This window comes from Protobothrops mucrosquamatus, unplaced genomic scaffold, assembly GCF_001527695.2.
Source record: "Protobothrops mucrosquamatus isolate PMUCROS unplaced genomic scaffold, P.Mucros_1.0 scaffold2227, whole genome shotgun sequence".
Classification (NCBI taxonomy): domain Eukaryota; kingdom Metazoa; phylum Chordata; class Lepidosauria; order Squamata; family Viperidae; genus Protobothrops; species Protobothrops mucrosquamatus.
In genome coordinates this window covers 17,744-36,697 of record NW_015388317.1, presented here as the reverse complement: position 1 = coordinate 36,697, position 18,954 = coordinate 17,744, and the positions used below count along the sequence as shown (strand labels likewise).

General features: G+C 36.8%; 1 protein-coding gene across 1 annotated transcript in view; it reads right to left on the bottom strand.

The window, feature by feature from the left end:
* The window catches only part of LOC107295118 (armadillo-like helical domain-containing protein 3), a gene marked incomplete at its 5' end in the record, with an annotated part of 37,918 nt that overhangs the window by 3,209 nt on the left and 15,755 nt on the right, over positions 1–18,954 (bottom strand). The window contains one exon of the mRNA XM_015824416.1: positions 2,167–2,283. Within this exon, the coding sequence (XP_015679902.1) occupies positions 2,167–2,283 (117 nt within the window). The remainder of the gene's footprint in view (positions 1–2,166; positions 2,284–18,954) is intronic.

Genomic DNA, 18,954 nt, shown 5'->3' with positions numbered 1-18,954 from the left:
TTCTAGTGTGACCAAGCAGAGTTTTGGGGAAATGAGCAGAATCACGTGGAGGTAAATTCAGGATGAAACCATATACCAAGAGTCTGGTCCACAGCTTGGAAAAGTCCTGCAGTCATGGAAATTGGGAGATGACTACGATTGATACAAACATCTATACATTGTAAGGAAGAGTGAGGCGGCGGCTTTTGCATTTGTCTATTATGCTATCATTCTGCACAGTTTTTATTTATGCTGTTTCTACATTGGTTTTCCCTCTGGGGAGCTCAGAGTGTTTTACGAGAGAACAATGAAAAACAATCTTAAATAAAATAATCACAATAAATGAATAAGTTAGAAAAGTACACTTTGTACAAAAGGTAAACAGTAGAAGAGGGATCCACATGCTTTGACCTTATTCAGCAACCTATGTGACAAAATCTTACGAAAATATATATTCTAGAGAAGGTCCATCATATTTGTGAACCTAAAAGAAAAAAAAACATTGTAATGGTAAAAAGAGAAGTAAGGTATTTTGTCAGCAGAGGATTACACTGGATCAGCTTGATCCCTTTCTTCTACTTTGAAAGTGAACTCAGAAAATGCAATATCAGGAGGTTGTAGTTTTCAGTAAAGGGTTGGCTTGGATGAGCCTAAATTAGTCTCTAGGTAAATAGAGATAAATATTCCTCTATAAATAAATTAAACTGGTTGATGTTTAATCACCAAATGGAAAATTGGTGAGAGGGAGGGAGGGAGGGAGAGGGAGGGAGAGAAAAAGGGGGAGGGAGGGAGGGAGGGAGAGAGGGAGAGTCACAGAGAGAGAGACAGAGAGAGAGAGAGACAGAGAGAGAGACAGAGAGACAGAGACAGAGAGAGAAAGAGAAACATTTGTTGGCAGTGATATGAATTATTCTCAGTGATAAAGATTTGAACTCTTAGTGTTTATCAGAATAGTTTCTTCAAAGAACCACAATTTCCATGAATTAGGAAAAACAATGTCCTCATTTTAATCAAAACAAAGATAAAGCTCTTCACCTAATGAATAAAAGGATATTACAAAAAAGTGACAGTGGCCAAAGGAAAAGAGAGAGAACAGAAGCAGCACATTTGCTCCCTCCTACCCTCAAACACAGCATTTGAGGATAAGAGTGCTCCTGCTACACAGTTGGGAACAAGCATCATGGTTGTTTCCATGTAATTTAGGAAAAGCCCAAAGATGCTTTCCCCCCCCCTTCTCTTCAGCTTCTTGGATGACAAACCAAACATCTTCAGAGAAAAACAAGGAAGTCTAATTGCTTCTTGAAAAAGCACCTTTGGGACAACCATGACCTGGATGACTGAGAATCTCCATAATTTAGGAACAGGTTACTATCATGATACAGTATTGTACAAATGAAAAGCATTAATGGCAGCTAGCAGCCATTGTTTTATATTTGCAATGAAGAATATAGGAATAACCTGGCAAGGAATGCCCAATAAAGCACAGGAATAAGTTTAAGTGGAAAAAAACATTTTGGAGCGGTGGGGGAATAGGAAACTAAGCTGTGCCTATCAATGAAGGTTTAGTGACGTATCCCCTTGAAAGTGCTTCCCAAAGCAGCACAATTCCTCCTGACTAAAGTGACTTTTGCAAATATCAAAAGGTATAAGGGCATCATGCCCAGGCAATTCCTATTGCCACTTCATCTCAATGAGGTAAATGGCCTCATTTTCATAGTGCAAAGCACCTTGTCAAAATGAATCAAGGCTGCTTGCACAAGCCCAATAAGCAGTCAGTTCTTGGTACGCACAACTTGTGAGAATTGGATATCCTAATAGAGCATTTCAAATTACAGCAGAGTCTGCTTGGGGAGAAAACATTTTTATTCCTCCTTATCAATAGATCTATTGTAAAATGCCGATCTAGTAAGCACGGGATATCTCTGCTTTGGAGAAAAGTCTTCATGAAAAGTCTTTGGAGAAAAGTCTCCCAACTTTCTTCAAGACTTCAAGGAATCCCAGAGAGATAAAACATGTATTTAAATATACTTGCCCACCATCCAACTGAAATCAATAACCAGGCCTCTACAGTGATATAATTCATACATTTTGTGAATATACAGGCAGTTTTTGTTGCATTATTGCTGCAACTGTAAGCTCGATCATGAGCCAATTATATGACCCTTTTATGAGAAAGTTAAAACTCACCAGCTCTTTAAAGAAAGAGGCTTCTTTGTGTTGTTCTGAGTAGCGCTCATATTGGTCAAGCCCATCTTGTAATTTTAAGGTAAGTGTATCATAGTTGGAGCGCACCACTTCCAAAACCTGAAACCCAAAAACACAATGGAAATTAAACGTCAACATGCTAAATACCATTATATCTGAAATACATAACCCCAACGTCATACAGTTCTCTATGGGGAACTCAACTCCAAGATTACAAAAGTCTCAAATCTGCTGAAAAAAAAGAGAACAAATGAGTTATTATTTAAGTATTAATTAATGAATGAATTAAATTATTTTAATTAAAATAAATAATTCAATTAGATATACAGTCTGTATAAAAGATGCATTATGGTTTTTATTCCCAATTTGATTTGTGGTCCATGGCATTAGAAATGCCCCCATCCTCATCAATGTCTGTTGGAGACTAAATTGAGAGGTTAAGGATTCCCAAATTCAGTTTAGCAGATTAAAAGACTGAAATCGTATGAAGCATCCAACACAACAGAACAAGAAAATTTTGAAAAGACTGATCGGAAGATGGAAACTTGGTAAAATGTACTTTTATATTGTCTTTCAAAGGTGTGTGGAGATATCCCTACAACTGTTCTTTCTTATTTATGTTCTCCAAGTGCATAATTACAAAGGTCTTCTCCAGATGAACCTTTTATCAGAGGCATTATGAAAGAAAAGCTCAATTGCAGGAGAAAGAGCATTTTAGCACAGTTTCTTGGCATCTATGCTACAATCTTTCAATGCCAAACTGAAAATTGTTTTTAATTGCACTTTTAAAATTGTTCTTTTACTTAGTTTTAAACATATTTTCGGTTTTGTTTGTGCTAATTGCATATTGCTTTGAAATGCCAAAAAAACCCCTGATGCATACATATATAATTAACCCCATTTCTAAAATTGCAGAAGTAATTATTTTGCAAAGTAATAACCTATCAGTACTCTGATTCAAACATAGTTTGCAAATACCCAGCCCTCTGGCAAAGGCTCTGATCCTGGGAAAGGAGGAAAGAAAAAGGATGACCAAGCAGCAAGGTGGATGGACTCAATTACAATGGCAATGAGCACAGCAATGGAACGGCTGAAGGTCCAGGTTCAGGACACATTATCATGGAGAAAATCTATCTATATGGACACTAAGAGTCGGCACTACACTGACAACGTATATGCAATCAATCAATCTCATGAAGAGCAACATACAGTAATAGCAGATAGTACCACCATATCTCAGAACGATAGAAGTTTATATCTGCTTTCCCTAAGAGATAAGCACAAGAGAAAATGAGACTTCTCAGATTTGGTTACGTAACCTTAAAGCCTGCTCGAGTGAATGCAAATATCTGCCTCTATTCCAGAATGCTGGATCATGTAGAACAGGGGTAGGCAACCTTGGCTCTTTTGTGACTGGTGGACTTCAACTCCCAGAATTCCTGAGCCAGCCATGCTGAGGGAAAAGGGAGAGTTTCAAAGCTGAGCCATGCTGGCTCAGGAATTCTGGGAGTTGAAGTCCACAAGTCTTAAAAGTTGCCAAGGTTGAGGACCCCTGATGTAGAAAGAAATACTTTTTATAATTTAGAAACCAGCATACTTTAATTATTATGAAAGAGCTGCTAAATGTCAGCTCCTCCAGGCCCATAGGTCCTTATTTGCTGACATGAATGTCCAGGAAATACACGCCTGACCTGAAAAACAGAGAAGTTTGGCCATTTAAGCATCTTCCAGTTTCCTACCATGCCATTCTCTGTCGAGCAGCAGTGACTGATAAAAGGAATACATGTACAAACATATCCAGACTCCTCTACTCTTGCCATAGACTTCCAACAGGATATTGCCAAATAGAATTTGCTGCCTAATACCCACACAGCACTCCATTTCCAAAACAATGCACAGACACAAAGAAATGAATAAAAGTTGATACACTGCAAGATTACTTTTGAATAATTTGTCAACAATCCTGCTGCAGGAGAATAAGCTGCCCGCTTCGCAAGCAGGCTCATTTAATTCTCTTGTCAGTTTTATTGGCAATGAAAAAATTACCCAGCAAAAACCACTATGCCTAAATTCAATTGACCATTTTCTTGCATATCTGCTGAGACTGTGATAGGAATAGGAATAGTAACCTACAGTGAAATGCAACTACCCATGAGAGACTAAGCATAATAAATAACACTCTCCGCCAAACAATAAAATAGCAGGCTATCACCAGAACTTCCATGAATCACATCTCTGTTCATTTGTCAAAGAGAGGGCTTTGGATAATAATAAGCAATAAGCCAGAGAGCGGAGGGAAAATAGATCTAAAAGGTCAGGGGAACTCTGGCAGAACTCTTCTGGAGTTATCCTTTAAGGCTACAAACTGGCAGGGCATGGCAGGCATATGGATGGTACATAAGGTTAAAGTTTAATCTTGATTTTAGAAACCACTTTATTAGGTGAGCCATTTTGAGAATTTGGAATACTGTAAATATGAGACTATGCCCAAAAATGCCTTTATGGTTTTCTCTCCACAAAACATATTATAGAAAAGGATCAGACAAAAATAGTTATGGCATGCAGATTTATTGGAATACTCCACAGATGATACTAAAGTAAAATCCAGAGAATACCCAGCACTAGGTTTCAATTGTCAATGGTTTTCGTATTTGTGACTCATAGAGAGGTGTAAAGTTGGTAAGAAATTATACAATTTCAAACATGGTAAAACTATCTTTGAAATGAAACCGTGTATAAATGATGACCACCTTATCACTAAAATATATAAGCTTTTGTTAAAATCAGAAACAGAAGATGAATTATTTAAAAATTGCATGATAAGCTGGGCAAAAAAAATTCAATATAACATACCAATTGATCAATGGGAAAATATGTAGATAAAGGAACTGCAATTTAACCTCAAAGAGAATTGCTATAAAATGATGTATAGATGATATTTAACCCCAGATACAATGGCTAAAATGTATCCCCAAATAGTTGCTGGAAGTGTCAGACTCAAATAGGAATCTTTTATCACCTTTGGTGGACTTGTAAAAGAGCTAAACAATATTGGATGGAAATTAGTAAGATAATTAAAAAAATTGAACATTAATGTACAATTTAGATTAGAAACCTTTAACAAAAAGGATCTATGGACAAAACAGTGAAAAAACTGCATGTGATTGGTGATTTATTGTTATATATGATAACAGCAGCATAACTTTTATATGCTTAGGGTTGGAAAGATCCTATGACACCCACAATAGGGGAATAATTAATAAAGGTGACAGAACTGACAATGAAGGCCAAGTTAACAGCTCTTGTGAGAGAAAAGTCACTGAAGAAATTCATCTATAATTAGAAGTCCTCAGTGGACATTTTGCAGGAGATGGGAAAAATAAAATTGACATATGGATTTGATGATTCTTAAATTTAAAAAAAGAGAAAAGAGGTTTTTTTAATTTCCCCTTTTCTTTTTTGTGGAAAATAGACATTTTATTATAGTCTTAAACTAAGAGTTGAATGTAAGTGTCCTTTATATTCTTGAAAGAAGACCTCAGAAGTCATGCTTTGTATATATTTGTGTTTTCTTTTCTTTTTCTATCTTTTTCTTTTTCTCTATACCTTGTCACACTTCTATCCATATTCTCTTTTTACCATTTCTCTTGTTTATATTGTTTTTAGATGTATTCTTTGTAAAATGGAAATGAATGCTCATACAGGAAAGCAGCAAATGACTAAATGTTATAATAAATGCCATAACAAAAGACTATAAAGTGTTCCTAAGTGCTAAGCTCCTTCTCACCTTGTCAAACTGAAAATATTCCGATCATCTGGTTTTGAAGTTTGAACCTAAGAGATGGTAAGAATTAAATTTGAATGCAGAGTTTTCTAGTTACATTTTAATTGCTTTCTCACGCTGTTCTACTTCAAAGTTCCTGATATCATCTTCAGCAGAAGTACACGCTAGCCACCTCTACCAGCTTGGAATGAGTCTTGGAAAATGGGGGAGGGAAATAGAGAGACTGAACAATACAGAGATGAAGAGACTAAACTTGTTTCTTTCTTTTATAAACTGATTTTCAAGGTGAAAAATGTCTCAATTTGTAGGTAGCATTAAAAAAAAATAGTAGAATTTTGGCAACACGATAGAGCAGGTTGGAGAATAGCAAATCATTTTTTAGACAACAATTTTACAAGGAATACTTCTTTATCTATTTAAAATCCCCATTCTCAGCTGAAGATCATCATTTGAACCAGTATTATTAAAACTGTTATTTTCCATGATTTTGCTGCATTCTGCCTAAATGAGCATCACTTTAACTCAACAAGAGTCCCAACAAGCGAAACAAGTAACAACTGAAGCATTATGCATCCCTTGCCCAATGAAGTTCTATAGCTTTCATGCCCTATAGCCTATTTTCCCTTATTTAATAAGACTTGCACTACCTGAATACCTGTGAATAGGTGGTCTCTAATTAGAAGAGTATGGCATATAAAGAGAATAATTGAATTGGTTTTGTGATAAATTCTTGCCCTAAGAAGGAATTTACTCCTTAGCTTTCAGCATGATACCATTGAACAGACTTTAATTCCTTGATTTCTTTATAGATTTAGTTGAATAAAAAAATTAATGTACCTCACTGCAAGAAAATAATTGTAACTCTGGGGACTGTGAAACAGCATATATAGAAATACAAGCTATTACACTTTAGTTGCTATGCTGGAAATAAAAACATTATTTCATTCCAATTTTGCTTTTCCTAATATCTCCCAGTTTGTGCATGCATAGAAAGTCACATGAACTAGCAATTATCCTTCCAGATAATTTTAGTTATCTTGCCTTTCCTCTTGTCATAACCATTACGATGTTATTCCCTATGATCTGCAAAGAGGAGAGAAAATTAACATTAATTAATTAATTAGTAAGCTGCCCAGAGTTGTCTCTGGACAAAGTGAATGAATGAATGAATTGTCCAGAGACAACTCTGGGCAGATTACAAATTAATTAGTTTAGTTTCTTCTGAAACTGGCAATATATACGATCTTCCATAAAAGCAAGTGTCCTGGTGTGGAATGTTTGGTCTCACTAGTGCTGAGAGTTGGCTCCAGGTCCTAAGCTTCTGATTCAGATCTCCAGTAGGTGGATGAGTCAGTTCTGAACAGCATTCACACATTTGCTAATTTCAACTGTTTTACTGAAGGAGATAGTTGTGATAAATAAAGACATCTCTGACATGCAGAGGAATCTGGAAGAAAAAAGGAATTTTGATCAGGTGACCATCGGGATGCTGCAATGGTCATAAGTGTGAAAAACAGTCATAAGTCACTTTTTTCTGTGCTGTTGTAACTTTGAATGGCCATTAAACTGTTGTAAGTTGAGGACTACCTGTAGGTAGTGTCTATGGTAGACCATTGTATAAGCAGAAAATGCAAAAAAAATAAAATAAAAATCCCATTACAGCTTATTTGAATCACATCAAGAAACCCCATATTTACCATGTTCACAAAGGTATCCTTTGTGGATAATATTAGCTGCTTATGGAATTACTTTATGTGAAAGACTTATTCATTTTTTTAATATAAAGAAAAAACTAATTGAGAGACTGTCATACCATTAAAATGGAAAAGGGTAAAAATTGCACCAGGGTCTGCAAACCGCTTCTTGAGATTTTGCTGATGTAGCTGGAACACTTATTTGAATCAATTCCCAGTAGCAGCAAGGACAAAGTAGGTGTCAAGGTAATTGGTTGTTAAATAAAAACAAAATACTGGGCACATTTTAGTAACCTTTATTAGAATTCTGGCCAAAATATTCCTTCTTGTTTGGTATCCTCAGTATATTTCTATTCATTCCATTCCATGTGTATTCAAATCCCATTTTTTCTCCAAACAAAAACAAAAGACATATTTGTGTATTTCTTGTCTGCTTGCACTATTTGCTATTCACTTATATGCAAAGTGTTTAAATAAATCTGACAAAAGGAAGAAAGCAAGGCTGGAGATGAAGAATGAATAAAAGTGGTTGTACAAACTATTCATTTTTAAAATAGTAATTTTATTGAAGCTTACAATTCTACAAAGAAAAAGAAAATATATAGCACAGAATCATAGGACTTGGGAGGTCTTTTAGTCCAACTCCTGCCCAAGACAGGAGACCTTATACCATCCCAAACCATTCTCCAATCTTTGTCCAATCAATTCTGTAAAGAAGTGACTTCCCCATTCATCACAACTATTCACATAGTCCTTGATTTATGACCATAATGGAGCCTGCTCATTAAGGTTGTATGTCATGATGGTCATAAAGCAGGTCATCATGTGACCAACCCTATTTTACTGCCTTTCTTGCCACAGTCAAGCAAATCATCATGATCATTAAGTGAATCCATGGTTAAGTGAATATCACGGTCATTAAGCAAACCCATTGTTTGCTATGCGGTGTTTTTGTCAAAACTGGAAATAAAAGCTGGTTTTCACCAAAACATTATAAATTGCAGTCATGTGACTACAGTTGCCAAGAGCTCAAAATAATGTGATCAAATGACAGGGGGGGGTGTGTTTGTGTGGCCTTTGGAACCAGATTGCAAGTACCTTTGAGGACAAAAGTCAAAACTTCAAACAATCTGATCATAAGTTGAGGATTTTCTGTAAACAATTTTAGTAAGATAGCACCTTCTCTTGCAGTACAACACAAGATCTCTATTTCCATATCCTATCTATTATGTATAAACAAATCCACAAAAACTTCATTGTTTCAGTCCTAATATCAGCAAAAGTCAATTAGGGGTTACTGGAGGAGATAAAAACTGATTAGAAACCTGACCAATAAGCCAACTTTATATTCTTTCCTTTTACTTCTAGTGTTATTGATGTTTAATCTCTTTAAATAATGTTCTGAAATTTGATTTTTTTAAATCTTTTTTTCTTTGTCCTTTGTCCTTTCTCACAAAATTCTTCAAGCCTTTTTTGTAGATCTAATATTAAAAAATCATCCAGATCACTCTCTTGGTTTCAGAAAGTGATTAGAAAAGGAAGTATGCAAACCCAGCTGTAGTTTTAAAGGTGCTAATTACAGTTTGAGCCAAATGGCTGTTTTCTTGTGTCCCAGAGCTCTGAGCCTGCGAAAGATCACTGTCTTGCTTGTAAGTTGCTTATAAGCCGCAACTGTTTGGAGCACTTGTGAGCAATCTGAAGTCCTCTCCTTGTCTGGAGAGGAATTATGAAGAGCAGGTCTATTCACCAGCTTTTCATTCCAATGAAGTGTCAGTTACACTTTTCACAGAGCTGTCTTCAGTTCACCATTTCTTCCCCAGAAGTTCAGGCTATGCAAACTGTTCAGAAGGGCATTTTGAACTGCTACTTATACAGCCTGATGCCCTTTCTCAGTTTTTGAAGCATGCATTCCATGCATAAAAGACATTTCTGTAGGAGATATGCCAAGAAGCACAGCAATTCCCATGCTCCAAGTCATGCCCCTCTGATGGCTTCCACAGCTCTAATAAATATGAATATTGGACAGGGAAAGGATGGTTGGATGTGTGTGTGTGTATGTATTTGTGTGTATGTGTGTTTCTTTTTACGCCCCTATAATCCTTTTTATCAGGGTGGAATCGGGGCGACTGAATGAAGCTGAGCATTTATTGGCCAGATGCCTTTTCTGACGCCTACACGGAGTTCGCAGCAGACAATTACTGATTGCGCTCAGAGAGAGAAACATCTGCCACTGTCTAGGATTGAACTCTCAACCTCCTGAGTGTGAGGCGAGCATCTGCACCTCTAGGCCACCGTGCCATGCATGTGTGTCTGTGTATAATATTTATATTTATATATTCAGCCTTTCTGTCCAGATTATCTTAATTTCCAAATCTTTAATTTGTCCCAATTTTCTTCAGTTTGGTCAATTTAGTTTTTATTGTTATTGTATTTAACTTACATTGCCAGCCACATTGCTCTTCTAGTGAATGGCATTGGGCAGTATATCAATAAGGAACAATAAAAAAAAGTACAAACAGAGAACGAATGGCACCAAGAATAATCTATCAATAATAAACTATCAATCCTTCGTGGGGTCAACTAACTTCCTGACCCTCACAAGTGGAAGAACAACCCAGTCTTAAGTGTTTTTTTAAAGGCCAGCAGGACCTGATGACAAATGCACACATACTATGCAAAAATCCTCATTCCTATAACCTTTAACTGGGTGAAATAATGCATCATAGGGCAACAATATTTGAACCAAGGTATCTCAGATAGGCTAACTTATAAAGCAGACCCGAAGTCCTGAACCCATGTTTCCTATGAAGTTGAAATTTGGCAAATTTTATAAAACATTTTATGATATCAGAATGATCATAAAACAGTTTATGATATAATAAAAATGTTAGAAAACATTTGTGCTGATGTTGGACTATGCCAGTGATGGCGAACCTTTTAGAGACCGAGTGTCCAAACTGCAACCCAAAGCCCACTTATGCATCGTCGGGGGCCAGGTGGGTGTGGCCCATTGGCTGGGTGTGGCCAATTGGGTGGATGTGGCCCATTGGGTGGGCGTGGCTGCAGTGGTAACAGCAGACTGGATGGGACTAAAAAGTTCAATCAATCAATTCCAATTTTGCAAGATCTTTTTTTTCCCGCGAGAAGTTGAAATTGACTGATTGAACCTTTTTTTTTTTTTTGCACACGGCGGTGGAGGTCTAAAGCGAAAAGGTTTTATAAAACCCAGATGAAGGCCTAAGACTGGGGCGACGACTCGTGTGCCCACATAGAGTGCTCTGAGTGCCGCCTCTGGCACCCGTGCCATAGGTTCGCCACCACTGGACTATGCTATACAGTTTAACATGAATATGATATATCTCTGAATATCTCCTTGAATTTTTAAGAACTTATGAAGCATATCAGAAGTTCTGTTTTTTTATAGGCATTGAGGAATCTGGTAAGGAAACATCTCTGAAACAATGACCCAGAAGGTCACTGGTTGTCTAGTAAATTCCTATAATCTAATTACCCAAAGTAAAATCTATCAAATGTCATCAATCCAATCTTCTGTCATGCACTATTCATTACAAAATACAATTTCAAGAATAGTTCTGCATACTTGAACTTTGCACAATTCCTTGAGGTCACACCTGGACATTTCTTTTAAAATACTGTAACACATGTCATTTAAAGTCAGAATAGAGCTGGAAGGGACCTTAGAGGTCTTCTAGTCCAACCCCCTGCTCAAGCAGGAGACCCTATACCAGTGGTGGTGAACCTATGGCACGGGTGCCAGAGGCGGCACTCGGAGCCCTCTCTGTGGGCACACGTGCCGTTGCCCCAGCTTTACCTCCCCCCACGACCCCCTCCTCTCCAGCAGCCTCCCTGGAGAGTCGCCCCTGAGCGTGGCCCACATGGAGCAGCGCAGCCAAGGACATGGCAGCCAGGCAGCGTAGACAAGACTCTGCCCTCACACCCCATCATGCAGTTGATGCTGCAGGGCGCAGGCAGAGGGTGTGGGCCGCCTGGGCAATCTGCTGCGGGCCCTGGAGGCGATGAGTGGTCCTTTGGGCAGGCGGGGCAGGGGATGGGGGGCAGAGTGGGGGCGGGGCAGGGGGGGTGGAGCGGGGCCGGGGCCAGTTTTGGGCCCTCGGTCTCTAAAAGGTTCGCCATCACTGCCCTATACCATTTCAGACAGGCGGCTGTCTAGTCTTTTCTTTAAAATTTGAGGCTTTACAGCCATGAAACATACTATTCAAAGACAAAGTGCAGTCTTTGGCTTGAAAAAGGTACTATATTTCTTTCCTTATGGGAGGTAGTAATGATACAGGCCAATTACTAAACATCCTTTAAAATAAGTAGCTGTAAATTGATCTCTTTTTAAAATTGATTACCGGTACTATTTTATTCTCTGTTTTTACTATGTACACTATTGCATGATTGAAATACATTGTTTATCTTTATATTGCATAGAAAGAAAGGATATACATTTAAAAAAGAAAAGTACCATAGTGATCCCAACTGGACTAAACTCAATGTGCACAGTAGTTGCTTAGTTACAACCTGATCACTCAGACATGATGTACTGAAGAGAGACTCTGAGTCGCACTTTTCATCATGTTTAAGACCAAGATTTGAACTGGGAGATCCCTTCTCCATACTCAGAGGAACCCAACCAAGAAATACATGCAACATCGTTAAATGTGCTGGGGTTCATTAATAAGCCTCCCTTTATTTGTACAGCAATGCCACTTCTAACAAATAATAAATCAGTTATTATTTCAGGATAAACCTCAAAATCAAACCAGATAGGATCATTGAAACAGATGGTGCTCTCATTTGGGAGAGTCATCAAATTTAAAGCTCTTCAAATATAGATTTATATGCAGAATTGAAACTAGGCCCAGTTAATACATCCCCCCCCCCCAAAAAAAAAGCTGGAGAAATCAGCAAAACAACAACAGTAATAAAACAGGATGGCATAACCTGAGTAAATGTCAATGCATTACATGTAGATCCCTTTAGCTGGAATGAGGGCAATACCTATATTAAAATTTCATGATGACCGTGGCACACAGAAGATTGCATAAATAAAGAAATCATTTTTTAAAAACGTAAATTAACAAATAGAATTAATGAAAGCAAATAGGTATGTTCTGTTTCTATGAAATTAAGAGGAAGAATGTGATAAAGCTAAATCCAGTATCATATACAGGTAGTTGTCAACTTATGAGAACAATTGGGATCAGAATTTTCGACACTAAGCAATATGAGTGCAACCTCATCCCTTAGCAATGGCAATCTCTGTAGTCCTGCTTGTCATTGTTAACCAAATCCCAGTCTTTAGATCCCATAGTCCTCAGGTCGGGCAGCTTCCTACTGGCTTCTTACAGCCAAAGTCACTGGGGAAGCCAGCAGAACTTAAGTGGCTTCTGTCAGATGGGGGAGGGAGGAGGGGGTATTTGAGAGTACAAACAGGCATAGCAAATGTCTGAGGGAATGCATGAGAGGTACAGTGAGAGTTGGGGAAGGGGCACAGAGAATGCATGGGAGATGTGATGCTGTGATTGAATGTTGTCTGATTCTCAGGAGGGAGGGGCTACATTTCAAAGGGCAAAGAGGCAGCAAACTTAGATAGTTTGGTACAGAGTACAGAGAAGAGCAACAAAGATGATTAGGGGACTGGAGGTTAAAACATATAAAAAACGGTCTCTGGAATTTGGTATGTCTAGTTTAATGAAGAGAAGGACGAGGGGTGACATGAGAGCAGTGTTTCAATATCTCAGGGGCTGCCACAAAGAAGAGGGAGTCAAGCTATTCTCCAAAGCACCTGAAGGCAGGACAAGAAGCAATGGATGGAAACTAATCAAGGAGAGAAACAACCTAGAACTAAGGAGAAATTTCCTGACAATTAGAACATTTGATCAGTGGAACAACCTGCCTCCAGAAATTGTGAATGCTCCAACACTTGAAATTTTAAAGAAAAGACTGGACAACCATTTGTCTGAAATGGTATAGGGTTTCCTGCCTGAGCAGGGGGTTGGACTAGAAGATCTCAAAGGTCCCTTCCAACTCTATTATTGTTATTGGTTGGAAAAAAGACAATTAAAAAGGCTCCTCCCTAGCAATTATTTAAGTTATCTGCAAAAATAACAAAGGTAGGACACAAACAAACAAATAATCTGAATTTGCTTGCAGTCTGGCATGCAATCTACAGTGATAATAACAGGTAATTCAGCTTCTACTCTATTGACTGAAATAAACTCACTGACCTAAAAAAATTAACGATGTGAAGTGGAAATGTTTTTTCTTTTCTAATTTGTACATTTTTGCAGACATCTACTTTTAGCAATATATTGCTACATGCAATTTGTTATAACACAGTGCATAAAATGTAAATAAAACGAAGCAAGTGGAATAGACAAAATACTTGTCAAATATAAAATGTTGATTGCAATTAATTTTTTTCCAATTGACTATTCCCAATTCCTATTCATGGGGTATTACATGTAATGATAAAGAGATTACACACCCTATACTGTATATTATAAGAAAGTGCACACTCTAAAAACATCACTCATGAAGGCAGATTACAGAGTAGGGGTCGTACAAAATAAAACCTACTAGTAAAGAAAATGGCATCCCACTGAAGTATTCTGCTAAAAAAAACCAAATAGAGATTAATAGTAGGATAATTAAAACATTATACAGTACTGAAATAGAATCCTCTAAGTTGGAAGATATTGGAACTGGACAACAGTGAATGGCAAAAGGAAGGTTTGATAATGCAAAGATTGTAATATGGAATGTAAAAATTATGAATCAAAACAAACTTGATAATGTCAGAACAGAAATATCAAGATCGAATATTAATATTCTACAAATCAGTAAACTCAAATGGCTTGTAATGAGTCACTTCACATTAGAAGAGCATCAGATCTTCTAGCATAGACACATAACTATCATTAACAGAATGTTGTCAAAGTCATCCCTTCGAGACAACTCAGACAACAACAGAATGGTCTCAATTTGAGTCCAAGGCAAGCCATAAAATTACAGCTCTCTAACCACAGGAGATAAAGCAAAAGTTAAACAATTCTATGGCAACCTGAATTATCTTATCAATACACAAAAAACAATGATACAGTAATTATAGGATAATGGAATTAATGCTAAAGTTGGAAACAATATACTGTAGCATCTGGACTAATCAGAATATTTGGCCTCAGTATATAAAATGAAGCAGGACACAAATGAAAAGTCCCACCAAAAATATCAACATTTATAAGAAATATGTCCTTCCAACAACATAAAGGACAATTCTACATATGGAAAATGATAAAATCAATTGGCTATGCACTCTGCAAGCAAAGACACAGAAACTCTTAGTCGGTCAGCAAAAAAACAGCCTTGGTGCTAATTGTACCTCAGGTCAAATTCCTCCTTGCAAAATTGCGACTAAAGAAAATATAAAGAAAACTTCATGATATATCATTAAAGCTGAAGCAAACAAAATATGCCAAAATGAAAAAAAAGAAAACAAAAAATGGAATGGCTGTCTGCTAAAATATTAAAAATAGCAGGAGAGAAGTAGAAATAAAAAAAAAAACAATAGATACACAGAAGATTTCCTTAGCTAAGCAATAAATTCCAGAGTTGAGTACAAACTGACAAAGAGTTATATCTAAATAAGCAATGAAAAGAATAACAACTGAATAGGAAGACAAGAGAAGACAATAAATTCTGTAAGAGAGTTACAGAAACAAAAAGGGGCAAAAGACAAAGAAGGCAAAGATCTAATGAAAAAAGATATAAGGAACAGATACTATGAATATAGGGAAGAACTGCATCAAATATTTGTTTGTTTAATCAATTGATATAGCTGCCCATCTCAGTACATGATTCTGGGCAGCTCACAACATTTTAAAAAATTGAAAGGTAATGAAGGTTTGATTGTTGAATTAGAGTGAGACATCACTGTGGAAAGTGAAGTGGGCCCTATGAGCACTGCTATTTAAAATTTTACAAAGTGATGCAATTAAAGTACTATTTAATGTTTCTTAGCAGATATGCAAAATAAAAGAACCAAAGCAAAGAAAAATGTCATTTTATATTTCAATACCCAAAAAGATAATGCTATGGAATGCTCAAACAACCAAACAATGCACCTACCTCACATACTATAAGATAATGCTTACGTTTATCAACATTTGGAAGGAGAACTAACAAATATACAAACTAGATTCAGAAGAGGAAATGGCTTCCAAGATCACATTGCTGATTTCTAGTGACTAATGGAGAAAGCAAGGAAGCTCTAGAAAAATATCTGTTTTTGTTTTATTATATATATTTTCCATTTAATCCACAATAAATTAAAAACATGGGCATATTAGGTCACCATCTATGCTTACTGAAAATGTTTATGATGATAGTAAGCAACCGTTAGAATAGAATTTGGAACAATTAAATGGTTCAAAATTGGGAAAGGAGTGTGCCAAGCTTGTGAAATATCTTATTTATTTAATTTATATGCAGAATATTTCACAAAAAGTGCTGGATTGGAAGAAATGCAAATCTGATTTATACTTGCTAAGAGAAACATTGACCACCTCAAATATGCTGATAGCTTTGATGGCTGAAGATGAGAATGACTTCAAGTACTATGACCCTGCTAAGGGATGTCTTCAGATGAAGAAGAAATGGAGGCAGAAATACCACCAGCAGCAGCAGCAGCCCTGTCACTGAAGATTTCATCAGTCTTGCAGCCAGTAACTCCACTCTGACTCTGACAGGCCCTATTGAGGATAACTCCGACTCAGAAGTTCAGATATTTGAGCCTAGGTAGAAGTATTGAATGAAGATCCTGGATCATCATTTCAACTCCGTCTCTTGCTTCTCCCTTTGGGTTTGTCCCCTGATTGATAGTTTCCCAGTCTCAATCTGTATCTTGCTTATGGAACCATGAATATTGTCTGTCCCCAAATATATTGTGAAAGGACTTTTGAAAGACTGCTTTACTTCTGCTAGTTCTGATAGAGCTTGCTTACATCTGGCTTGTAGAAATTTATTGCCTTCTTATTTACTCTTTGGCAGGCAGCCAAACATGGAATCTCTTGTTGAAGATAAAGATGCAAATGCTAAAGTCAGTCTGCTGCTCCATTTAAAAAAAAGAAAGAAAATAAACCCTAAGAATATATCAACCGGCAACCGTAATCTAACATAAATAGAGAGAGATGAACTTGAAGCAGTAACAGACATTATCTTCCTAAGATCAAAAATTAATATGGATGATTAATGTAGATATCTACTGGCTGGGAAAAAGACTGTTGCATATCTAGACAAAATATCAAAGTGCAGAGACATCAGACTGACAATAAAAATATGTACTCTATTGTCAAAGCCATGATTTTCCCAAAACTAGACTGCTCACTGGAAGCACCAATAATGAATCTAATGCTTAATTATCCTATATACACAATGGAAAGCAATAGTCACTGGAGAAGACATGACGCTTGGAAAAATGTAAGATTACTTGGAAGTTTACAAGGAATCAAATATATAATTACTGACTCAGAGAAATGATGTCTTTTGCATTGAAAAAGACTGGCAAATCACAATGAACAGCAGAGAAGCAAAAATCCCTTAAAAGAAATATATTTATGTACATGTTTTAGGACTTTTTAAAAATAAAATTAACAGTTTTCAGTATTTTCCCTTTTTTCTTAAAATCTACGGTAAGGGAAGTGACTGCTGTAGAATTATAATGTAGAAACTTTGCTTTGAATTGTGGTATTACAACTAAAATTACACCGATCAATTATTTTTGTTTCTAAAAAGCTTCTAATATGACATTTCTGTGTTGGTTTTGTTTAATGCTAAGAATGATTTTAAAAATCTGGAGGAAACTGAAGGCTGCAGAAACGCAGCAGAAGGCTGGGACCCTCGACATCTGCCCATAGCCTGGGAAGGGGGGGAATCAAATCCTTCATTTTAAGAGATTTCAGGAAAGCATGAGTGAGGTGCTTCCTCTTACCTAGGGTCTTTCAACTTCAATAAAAAGCAAAATGTATTTGTTTGTTTGTTTGTTTAAATTGATTATGGCTGCCCACCTCACTCTCAGTGATTCTGGGCAGCTTACAATATAAAAACAATTTTAAAAAAGCAACAACTCCCACCAAATAAGCCACTTGATGAGCTCCATCCCAGTCTGGAGTTCCCGGGCCTGTTAGCATCCAATATTGATATCCCCTATCAGTCCATAAATAGTCTTGTAGTCCTTGGATGAAATGTTGTCATCATCTTGGTCTCACTAAAGGGCATCACCACCACCAAAAGATGACTTTGGGTAGTTTATCTATAGATTTAGTTGGATGCCTCTCTCAGAAAGTCAGCCCACATCTTTCATAAGTATTAGTGATGGAGATGCTGCTGTCTACTTTATTCTTAGTACTTGCTCTTCCATTGGGCACACTGACCAAGTAAAACATTATAATGGTCTCAGTTGGCAGTATGGAGCTGTGAGTGAGTTATAAGATTTAGATAAAATTGTAAATTTCTATTAGGATTGGAGTCTTTTAAAGTCAGCACACAAATAACTGATTATGATGTAAGTTTGTAGAATAACTCTCAAATAAAATTGGCTCTTTGTTGTTTGAATATGCTTTTTACTACTTACTGAACATGCATTAGTTCAGCCGGACAGAATATATATGAATAGAACATTTGTAACTTTTAAAAAATATGCCTCAGGCAAGAGAAGAATTTGCACTAGGACAAACACTTTAAAATACAGGTAGCCCTTGACTTACAACCATTCTTTTAGTGACTGTTGGAAGTTACAATGACACTACAAAAAGTGACTTATGACCATTTTTCACATTTATGACCATTGCAGTATCCCCCGTCATGTGATCAAAATTCAGATGCTTGGCAACTGCATGTATTTATGATGATTGTAGTGTCCCGGGATCATGTGATCACCTTTTGTGTCCTTCTGACAAGCAAAGTCAATGGGGAAGCCATATTCACTTAATAACCATGTTAGCAACCTAACTACAATGATTTACTTAACAACTGTGACAAAAACGTTCATATAATGGAGCAAAACTCACTTAATAACTGTCTTGCTTAGCAACAGAAATTTTGGGCTCAATTGTGGTCATAAATTGAGGACCACCTGTAAATGAATTCTACCCTATTTCAGTTTTCCCATTAATGAGCAACTCTAGAGACACAATAAATTTTGCAGGATGTTGTCTCTTCAACGTGATTAATAATTTAGACCTGCTAAACTTAAATGTTAGTTGAGAG